The following is an 11,299-nucleotide window of genomic DNA, read 5'->3' on the forward strand; positions in this document are numbered from 1 at the left end:
GTTTGCTATCCGGTGTCGACCAGAGGAGGATGGGTTCCCCTTCTGAGTCTTGGTTCCTCTCAAGGTTTCTTCCTCTTGCCACCGTCGCCGCTGGACCCGGATTTTCTTTTCTTTTCTTTTCTCTTCTCTCTGTAATACTGATTGTCCTGTAAAGCTGCTTTGTGGCAACACCTGTTGTAAAAAGTGCTATATAAATAAATTTTGCTTGCTTGCTTGATTATAATAGTCTGGTAGTAAAAGCTTCTGTGAATGTCAATTGTGAAACAATTTCTAAAGCTTCGTGTATCTTCAGGTCATTCGGTTTTCATTTCAACAACTGTTTTGAAAAAGGTCTTTTTTCTTCACTTTCTCGCTTCTTGGTTTTGTTTGTGTGATTTTCAGCAGGAAAGTAAAGAAATAGCATTATTTATTAATTTGACTAAATAATCATAACCTCAAATAACAAACTAAGAACAATGGAATGAAAGGTTGTATTTTGCTCATCCAAATGAAAAGATTTGTATCACTTCAACCGGAAATGAACATGCAGAGGGTGCGGATGGTCACAGAAGCTCAGACATCAGGTCTGTTGTTCAGGCATATCTGTATTTGGTGTTTTATAGGTTTTGCCTAACTGGACACTGGCTATGCAGCTATGGACACTGTGGACAAATGTTTTGTTGGTGGTGTTTTTTTGAGCAGATAGAGGCCGGACTCTAGTATCCAACATTCACTGTTCAGACACCCAAACACACAGACTGACAGCTGAAAGCCTGACACTGTATCTCCACCTCCATTGTTTTAAATGAAGTCTGGTTAGTTTTCCCTGCGATGGAGTTGCGGGGTGTATCCTGCCTTCCACCCGATGACCGCTGGGATAGGCTCAGAAATAATGCAGTGATGGGACAAAACGTTCTGTAGACCTAATGTAAAAAAATGAACTCAATGGACAAGAACGGAGAACATTTCACTTTCAAACTACAACAGCGTCTCCTCAGTTCCCAAACACTTACAGAGCGCTGTTAAAAGAAGAGGTGATGAAGCACAGCGGTAAACAGACCCCCGTCCCAACTTTTTTGGAACATTTTGTCGGCATCAAATTCAAAATGGGCCAACATTTTTCAAAAAAACATTTTTTTTTTTTTTAATCTCAGTTTCAACATGTAATGTGTTGTTTTTGTGGTATTTTCCTTAAAGTGTGTTTTACATGATTTGCATATCAGTGCATCCTATTTTTATTTACATTCTGCACAGCATCTCCACTCTTTTGGACATGGGGTTGTACCTGTGTGTCATATTACCAATAAGACATTTAAAGCAAACATTTAAACTGTGAATATAAACGACTATAAAATATGAATATAAATCATTTTTGGTGATTATGTTTCAGTAATTTCCAGACCCTATTCTGATTCTAATGAATGTCTATAAAATGCAGGATTACACATTACTGAGTTTTTCTCTCTACATTAAGTTCTCACTTTGAAGTGTGTCGTGTGGGATTCTCTGTGTCTTCTGTCTGTGTTTTCCAGCTGGAGAACTGACCTCAGCCTTGGCCTGTGTGCCTGTGTGGATTACTGTACTGATAGCTGGGGGGGCAGCTTTGGTGGTGGGGGTTGGGGGCTATTTCTTCAGAGGATGGATCGAGAAGAGGTTTGTGCAGCTGGATTAAATCTCCAAATAAACTCAAAATAAATGCAAAATAAATGCAAATTCTCTCTCTCAGTTCTCTCTATTCTCTCTCTCTCTCTTTCTATTCTCTTCTTTTCTCTCTCTCCATTCTTTTCCTCTGTTCTCTTCCTCTCTTTTCTCTCTCGCTGTCTCTCTCTCTGTGGAATGCTTTTCTGTTTTCGATTTTTTCACTTTTCCTGCTTTTTTATAGTAGCATTTTTATCAAATCAAATCAGATTTATTTGTATAGCACTTTTTACAACAGAGTTCAGAGTTTCAGAAAGACAGTTTTAACAAGAGTGTAAAAATGTTAAAATGTAAACAGTGGCAAGGAAAAACTCCCTCAGAACTGAGGAAGAAACCTCGATAGGAACCAGGCTCACCAGGGGGGACCCATCCTCCTCTGGTCAAACTACCTACAAGTGATTATACTACTAATATTAATAGCAGTAATATTGGTATTAGGAATAACTAGGAGGCCATGAGAACATCAGTGTAGGGTGGGCAGCTAGTCCAAGGTAGGTGGCGGTAGTTGGGGCGTGGGCAGCTGGTCTGAAGTGGGTAGCAGGAGGGCTCGGCAGTCGGTCGTCCTTCAGTGTCCAGCCGGACATGTGGGCGATTGTATACTCGGAAAAAAAAGCAGGTACATGGGATTAGTTTTGTTCTATCTGTTTGTACATAAACAGGGAATGTAAACATTTCCAGAGTGTGGCTAACGACTCCGGCAGATCTGACTATGACAGCTTAACTAACAGGAGAGAACCAGAAGGACACACAGACACGGCAGCACTCTGAGACAGTCTGGCATCCCTCCGCTCCACCGTCCACAAACCTGAGTGACCGCGTGCAGGACGACAGCACCAGCGTCTCAGTTTACTATAATTCCCTGTGTCCATGGACCCCTGGATCTGCTGCCTTTATCTAGGGGGAACATTAGCTACCAAAAGCTAAACTGAACAAGTGAGTTTTCAGCCTAGTCTTAAAGATTGAGACTGTGTCTGAGTCCCGAACAGTTTCTGGAAGATCATTCCAGAGTTTGGGGGCTTTATAAGAAAAAGCTCTTCCCCCAGTTGAAACCTTCTGAATTCTGGGGACTATTAATAAGCCAGCGCTCTGGGATCTGAGTAGTCGTGATGGCTCGTAATGGGAAATAAGGTATTGCAGGTATTCAGGAGCAAGACCATGTAGGGCTTTATAAGTCAGTAAAAGGATTTTATAATCAATACGGAATTTAATAGGTAACCAATGAAGTGATGATAGCACTGGACTGATATGATCAGATGTTCTAGATTTAGTGAGGACCCTGGCTGCGGCGTTTTGGACTAGTTGAAGTTTTTAAAGGTGCATTAGTGGTTTATATTGCTTATTTGTACAGTGGGTTAGTTTGGGACTTTTAGTTGTTTGGTTAGTTTGAGCCATTGGCTTTGTTACTCTGTGGCAGGCCAGCATGGCCTCTCAGTTTGGGGCACAGGCCCAGTCTCTCCATCACAGGTTCAGGTGTGTTTCTGATGGCTGTGTTACCGTTGAGGACGTGCAGTTTGCAGTGGATGAACAGGTGGGCTGTTAGAATATTAGATTGTCAGATCTAAAGTGAGAGATGTTTCAGTGGCTGATAGTCAGAGAGAAGGAGAGGACATGGTAGGAGGTGAACTCGAGTTGGATGAAGAAGATGAAGGTTCATGATGAAATTGTTCTGTGATATCTAAAAGTCTGTCTAGCCAGCTGGAGGATGTTTATGCGATAACTGTGCATAAAGGTATGTTTTAATGTAGAACATCATGCATTAGACCTTTGTTCCTCTTTTTGGTAGCTGAGGGCTTAAGATGTTGCAAGTCTACGTAGGCCTGGAGAACGTGGCTAATAAGAACTGGGAAGGTGTTTTGCAACAAATCACCAACAGACTGGCAAAGTGCAAATGGCTGCTCCTCCAGGTGTCATATAGAGAAGGTGCTGATTATTAACAACTTGATGGCAATCACCTCATGGCAACAAATGATGGTGCCGAATGCTCCTCGTGGTCTGCTGCTGGAGATCCAGAGAAGGCTGGTGGACCATCTTCTGGTCTTGCTAAGGGCTGCTGTTCTCTATCTACTCGCTCATGAAGATGGACAAGGTCTGATAGACCATGTCCAGCGTAGCAGCTTTACATTTAAGGCTGCTCTGAAGTTTCTTTACCACAATTATATAGAATGGAGAGCATCAGCACGTGGCCTTCTGAGGAGAGCTAGGAGTATGGGGCTAGAGCGTGATCTCTTCTCCTCTGAGTGAGTTCAACAATTAGCATGAAGGAACATGGATTCTTTACAAGAGTTAAGAGAACGCTGGTGGCAAGGGATGTTAGGTGAGCACAGCCTGGTTAATTTAAGGGTATTACCTGTGCCTAAAAGAACTGGAGATTCACATTGGAGGGTAATTCATGGAGCCCTGGCCACTAACAAACACATTGCTCACCCTAACCCTCTCGTTCATTATGGTTGCCCATTTTGTGGGAGGCCTGATGTGATTGGAACACCTGGTTTAACTTTTGAGGGGCCTGTATGAAAAGGTGAGGGTAACAATCACAGTTGCAATATTTAATTTGGGTTCATCTTTGGGAGACAGTCATGAGCTGGAGGTTAGGGAACCAGCCTTGTGACCGGAAAGTCGCCGGTTCGATCCCCAGAACCGACAGCACATGATTGAGGTGTGCTTGAGCAAGACACCTAAGCCCGAAATGCTCCCCGGGCACCGTGGATAGGGCTGCCCACCACTGCTCACCACTGACTGTGTGCTACTGGTCAATCACACCTCAGGGTGTTGTTTGCTTATGACAGACTGATAAGTGATATGCTGAAGGTTTAGGCTGTATTGGTCTTGCTGCATGTCCAGTGACTGATGATAAGCTGACTGTGTGTAAAGCGTATGAGCTGATATGTTCTTTATTTGTATTAACTGACACACTGTAGGTTGTGTGTTAAATGGGGGGTGGGGGGGTGGGATTTATGCTGTCACAAGCATTGGTATGTGATGAAGTAAAGTTAACAAAAGTTTCTCTCTCTCTCTCCCTCTCTCTCTCTCTCTCTCTCTCCCTCCCTCCCTCCCTCCCTCCTCACTCTGTTTTCATCTTCTTCTGTCTGTATGTTTCTCTGCCAAACTGCCTTGAATTGGATGCCCCTGCTCACCCACCTTCTGGAGCAGGTTAACCACCACGAAGCTTCCTGCTGTCCAGCTCTGTGTAGAAAACCTCACCTGCATGCCACTTACCCTCCTGATGATGCTCACCCACCTTCTGGACCAGTCTGATCACGATTGAGCTCCCTGCTGTCCGAGGCTGTGCAGAAAGCTTCCTGCATGCCACTCATCTTCCTATGATACTGGTGCTGAACAGAATCAAACTATTTAATCATTAACTAAATATGCCTCACAATGCACTGAGCTGTTCTTTTATTTATACTAACAGATCTACATTACAGGCTTCTAACAGTAGTCACTGGTTTTCTGAGTTTAACAGATGTACTTCTATTTGATGAACACATCTATTAAATAATATAATAATAAATAATAAACTCCAACTCAAAACATGTTGGGATGGTATGTTAAATTAAAAGTCAAACCAAAACCAGTGATTTATACATTCATTCTGACCCGTATAACCACCTTAAAATTAGTTTGCAGGAAGAACAAACTACTTTTAAGTGCTGTTTAAAGGAATGGCAAAACTAAAAAGTGGTAAATGCTTTACTTTCAATGAGTTGAAACATGTTTATTTTGAAAAAAACAAAATTCATGAGGTAAAACCTCAAATAATGAACTGCTTTACTATTTTCAATCTAATAATATAAAAGATCAAAATCATCTTTCAAAAGAATCTTTTCAAAAAATCCAAAGCTCGTCGATCTACAGGTGATGTGAAGTGTATCTCAGACTGAGTAAATCCAGCATAAACCCAAATGAGGAACTGCAGTGACTGTCTCGCGCAGCTCTGTGCTGCACACCCGGAGATCTTTACACTAAATTTCACTTGGAGACTGAACAAAGCAAATATCAATCTAAAACTATCAAAATGAGCCAGAACTCTGTAGGTATGTTTTCTCTATTCGGCCTGACACCCAGCTCTCGGGACCTGTCAGTCAACTTCTACTGTCTCATTAGGTGAGGCAGAAAAAGCTATCAAGGCTCAATGATTATTAAACTGTAGACAGAGCATCACTCTGAACACTTCCTCTGCCTAATTTTAATCTTTATTTCTCCTCATTACTGGCCCTAAATGATCCCATCTCAAATTTTTAATATGTTGCTGGCCTGAATGTTATAAATGCATGTACAAATGAAATTAAGTTGACCTGAGAAAACATGAAATGCCTTGTGTTCATAACATCTGTAATGAAACACAAGGCAAAGTCAATTTTAAGAATCATTGCTTTCTTTTCTATTCGCATTTTTCATTCTATCCCAACTTTTTCTGATTGGGGTTGTAAAAACTATAAATGTAACTTAGAGAAGCTCCAGTGCACCATGGGCACAGCTTTACTGCACAGCTTTACATACAGGCTGAAGTCTGAGGTAAAAAAATAAAGGTTTGATTCATTTTACATTTTACCCAGGTGGGGATTGAACCCTAGTCTACAGCGTAGAAGGCAGAGGTGTTAACCACTACACTAACCAACCACATAGTAACCAACCAGATTTCTAAAACTGTGAGAACCTTAGTGGTAAAGCTAGAGTAGTATAGTATATCTTCCATCTAGTACACGTCCACTTGCCTGATTGAAAGATAGAAGTTCACACTGTGTTTGTTGTTTTTTCTGAAGTTAGTAGACTGTTCCTCATTATCAGGGGCTTTGCAATAGTTCTGCTTTTTTAAAATGTACATTGTGAGCTGTCTGGAAGTTTTAGGCATGAGCAGAGTAGGCTATTGGTTTAAAAGCTTAATAAAGGGGCCAACCAGTAACAGAATCCAAAAACAGGCAAAGGTCAAACACTGGATAACAGCCATGAGCAGTCGAATCAAAAGGATCAGGCATAAGTCGTAAACAAGAAAGCTAAGCAAAGTCACAACCCAGTAAAACCAAGAAAACCAAACGTCTCAGTACAGCAGGCTAACACAGTACTTCGCTATGTGAGTGAACACAGGGTATATGGGGTGAGGTGGTGATCAGAGTAAGCAGAGCTTGAATAGGTAGGTGGTACTGAGTCTGGAGTCAGGTGATCACCCAGAGAATTCTGGGAGTTGGAGTTCACAACAGAGTGAGGAACAGTGGTTTCAGTGGAGCTGGGAAGAGGCTTGACACACATTATGAATAGAATTTTTTCTTCCTTTTCCTCTTCTTCTTTTTATTAATATGCTTTAAGTTTCGCCTTCATGTTGCCTTTTTTCCTCATAGAGCTCCCGCCACCTAAAACGTCTGTGCGCAGGCCCGCTCCACAAAATGTGCAATCAAAATGTTTTAAAATCTCAAATTTACACATTTGCCAAACAGATCTAAACATCTAAAAATAAAAAAGACAGTTCCTAATCTCCTTTTCTTCTTCATCCAAATGCAGTGACAAGGAGGAGGAAGCATATTACACTTTACCTCTGGACAGTCCCATGCCTGATCGTAAGATTTTTGAGTAAGTACACCAAGCACATACACAGCATCCCAAATCCTGATCTGATCTGAGCTGAACTGAGTTCAGGCTACATGACTCATGAAGGTTCAGTGGTTCAGAACAGAGGAATCAAACTGGGTTCCTTCCAGACCACAGCTCTGCAGAGTTTAGTGTTCCTCCTTATTAAACACACCTGATCCACCTGATCAGCTCATTAACAAGTTCTTCATCAGCTGAATTCAGAGAGCTAGAAGATGGAGAACACTGACCGCTGCAGAGCTGAGAGACTGAAGGAACGTAGTTTATAGAACGTCTTCTCTCTAGATCAAATACAAGGAGTTTCATCACCAGAACTACAATCAAATCCTTAACACCCCAAATTCTGTAATACAGATAAAGACAGAGCTCAACATGGGCTTAAACATTAGCACAGGGCTAAGATCAGGACTGAAATCAGGACTGAACTCTGGATGAATGATCTCCAGCTCAGATTCATTTATCCAGCGTCTGCAGCCCACAAGATGTAACTGATCTGAGCCCAGACTTCTTAGATCATGTTTACTGGTGGGGAGTGTTCAGAGTGATGCTACACTACAGTTTACAGTTTAATAATCATTGAGCCTTGATAGCTTTTTCTGCCGCACCTAATGAGACAGTAGAAGTTGACTGACAGCTCCCGAGAGCTGGGTGTCAGGCCGAAAAGAGAAAACATACCTACAGAGTTCTGGCTCATTTTGATAGTTTTAGATTGATATTTGCTTTGTTCAGTCTCCAAGTGAAATTTAGTGTAAGATCTCCGGGTGTGCAGCACAGAGCTGCGCGAGACAGTCACTGCAGTTCCTCATTTGGGTTTATGCTGGATTTACTCAGTCTGAGATCCACTTCACATCACCTGTAGATCGACGAGCTTTGGATTTTTTTTGCATTTTATAAGATGATTTTAATATTTTATTCTTTATGGATGACTTACATACAATAAAAAGACCTAACTAGAACGATGAGCGAGCTTAAATTTATATGTTTTGGTTTTACAAAAACTATCACAGTAATATTAGTTATATATGAAACGTTGTTTGGCTGCCTGTCTATATTATAACACATGTTCTCTTTGCTTTTTCGTGGTTCTCAGGTTTACGACTGCATCGATTTGATTCTGATCAGGACTAAACTCTGGATGAATGTTCTGCTGTGTGCGCACAGCATCAGCTAACAGCTTTCTGACTTGTTGAGATTCATTGCAGAGTTGTGGACTGAAGTAATATGACCTGGACTCGACTCAAACTCAAGTCACAAATTTGGTGACTTCAGATTTGACTCAACATCAAAAAAGGCTTGACTTGAACAACACTCAGACTTGGAATCAGACTTGGACTTGAGCCTTATGACTGAAGGGGAGGAACAGGTGAAGCATCTGGCTGCAGCTGGGACTCTACACAGGAGCTTACTTTTCATGTGAATGGCCTTGTTTTCAGCATAGCCCTATCAAAACTGCCTCATATGTACATGCGATAGAGCAACATCAAACATCTGCTATTATGCTGTTATTTCAGAAGACATGCATAAGAATTCATGTTTTCCTCCATAAGATAGAAACAAGCAAAGCATCAACAGCATCAATAGACTGAATAAGCCCTCATTCAGCACTTAAACTCCACTGTTAGTTCACCTAGCAGTTCTTTAATGGCAGATAAACTAAAGAATCAACTAGGCTTAAGGCCGACTGGCAATATTATCTCCTTTCACTGATAGCATCCATCTATCCTCATGGTCGATCAAGTTGGATGACTGTCTAAAAGCACTTTATCTCTCTCTTTAATATACAAAAAGTAGATATACACTATTTGCCAAAAGTATTCACTCATGCATCCAAATCATTGAATTCAGGTGTTCAGTCAGAGTAGTGCAGCTTGCAGATGATATCACAGGTCTAAACAGATGTCTATTTTAATGATGTTAAAGATTTCTGCAGATAAACCTTTCACCACATGGATGAAGCTGGCTTTTTATTTGCTCACTTCATGTTCTAATTTTGCATTCCACATTAAATAGTGCAGCAGTTACATTTCGGTGCCTCTGATCTCATACTCCCCTATCCAAAAATAATAAAAAATGAGTCTTTCAAGATAATCATCGTTTAGAACTTGAACTTGACTCGGTACTTGGGACTCAAGTGTCAAGACTTGAGACCTACTTAGAGACCTGTGCCCACCTCTGATTGACTATTTCTGTAAATGTTTAGTTCCACTGTAAAGAACAAAGTCTGTCTGATCATCGTTTAGAACTTGAACTTGACTCGGTACTTGGGTCTCAGGTGTCAAGACTTGAGACTTAATTAGAGACCTGTGCCCACCTCTGCTTGACCGTTTCTGTAAATGTTTAGTTAAAAGTGATCAGTTATTGATTGTGTAATTTACACACCAAACCAGATATAAAAATAAACACAAATGTGAAACATCTAAACTGTAAAATGAACAAACGGTCTGAAGGTGTAGGAGATCCTGTGCTCCTCACTCCCTACTCTATAAAAGCTAAAGGAGAGCGGAGAGCTTCACCACCTCATTCAGGAGCTGAAACTCTGATTAGATCTCCAGATCTTAATTTATCGATGGCCTGGATGAATCCCGCTCAGTATGATCAGTTCTACACGTGTTGGTGTGGAAAAGCATTAAGACTTTAAAATGCATAAACTGTAACTGTTTTTAATGAGAACGGTCAGTGAGAATGACCATTACAATATTATATTATAATAATGCTTTAGACTAATTTACTAATGCCCAGAGATATTGAGATATGACATATAAACCAAAGAGATGCAGTCATGATCACAGTGGTCACGTGGAAAATAAGACCAATCGAAACATTTCTCTTTTAGGTATTTAGGAAAGCCATGCTCTAATTAAAGCTGGAAAGACAGAGTTGTACTGTTAAACGCTGTCAAACAGTTGATCATTGGGATGTCTTTGTATTGTATTTGTGTAGCATGTTTGAAGGTTTACTGTTGTGAATGTAAACAGAACTGTAATCACTGATTCTGCATGTTAACACCTTGTACAACTCTTAATTAACAAGTCTTAATTTTCTAAAGGTACCTGTTACAAGGCTGTTAAAACCCTGCGTGTATTAGCAATAAAGGCCGTTTAAAGGACTAAACTGTGTTTTATGAGCTTCATTGTTGTTTCTTGCAATAAATGGCTGGCAAAATAAAACACATAAAGGGCCCAAATCATGAAAACACAAATCTTTCTCAATCTTCAAGACAAAAAAATCTTATTTTTCTGCTTTTTCTTCTTAACACTATGATTTAGTGGGTGTAAATGTCTTAGCGGTTGACTTTCTCTGAAAATGAGTGTACCACCTCATTCCTGCATCCCATGATGGTTTGAGTCTCATATGTTGAATGCCTATAACATCCTGACATAAGAAAATGTGGGAATAAATAAAAGCATCAAGAATCTTTATTGCTGGGATGTTTGAATGCTTCAAAATCGATCTGTCGATATAAACCTGAATCTGTGAGATGCTTTAGCGAGTGGATGATATTTACAGCTAGACTGATTATTCATGTGTAACTGCTTTTCCACTGAGAGTCAGATACAGACAGAGAACCACAGAGCAGAGTCTTTACACAGCAATGTCTAATGTAAAATGATCTGTTTTTAAACCAGCATCTATAATGCTCCTTCTGTGGTAGTTAGCTATGTTAGCATCAAGCTAATGGTGTTAGCTTGGCGCTATATTGGATTTTGATGTCTGCTGTAGTTTAAACTACCATTTAAGTTCGTTACAGGCCTGTAAGTAACGTTCTTTACTGGGTACATCTCCTTTTTTCAGAAGCACCGTATTTAAGGTGAACTTGAAGATTGTCTTTTACTATTGGAGCATTAGCCTGTTAGTGAGCTAGCTTTCTGCACATCTCCAGAGTTCCAGACATTCCAGTGTGAGATATTTTACAGAAACTAATAAACACAGTCATCAAAAGTGACAAAGCTCTTAATAAAGATTAAAAAATAAAAAAAATTTCGCCAGCTTCTAGAATTTTCTGTTCACCTTAGATAGCGCTGCAGTCACGTTCAGGTGC

General features: G+C 40.5%; 1 protein-coding gene across 1 annotated transcript in view; it reads left to right on the forward strand.

Moving 5' to 3' along the window:
• LOC108416232 (autotransporter adhesin BpaC-like) overlaps positions 1-10,366 on the forward strand; it is an 87,692-nt gene extending 77,326 nt beyond the window's left edge. The window contains exons 30-33 of the mRNA XM_037531384.1: positions 1,512-1,632; positions 4,828-5,006; positions 7,174-7,242; positions 8,351-10,366. Coding sequence (XP_037387281.1) covers positions 1,512-1,632; positions 4,828-4,942 — 236 coding nt within the window. The 3' untranslated portion in view covers positions 4,943-5,006; positions 7,174-7,242; positions 8,351-10,366. The remainder of the gene's footprint in view (positions 1-1,511; positions 1,633-4,827; positions 5,007-7,173; positions 7,243-8,350) is intronic.
• The last annotated feature ends 933 nt before the right edge of the window (positions 10,367-11,299 follow it).

Source organism: Pygocentrus nattereri, chromosome 20 (assembly GCF_015220715.1).
Source record: "Pygocentrus nattereri isolate fPygNat1 chromosome 20, fPygNat1.pri, whole genome shotgun sequence".
Classification (NCBI taxonomy): Eukaryota; Metazoa; Chordata; class Actinopteri; order Characiformes; family Serrasalmidae; genus Pygocentrus; species Pygocentrus nattereri.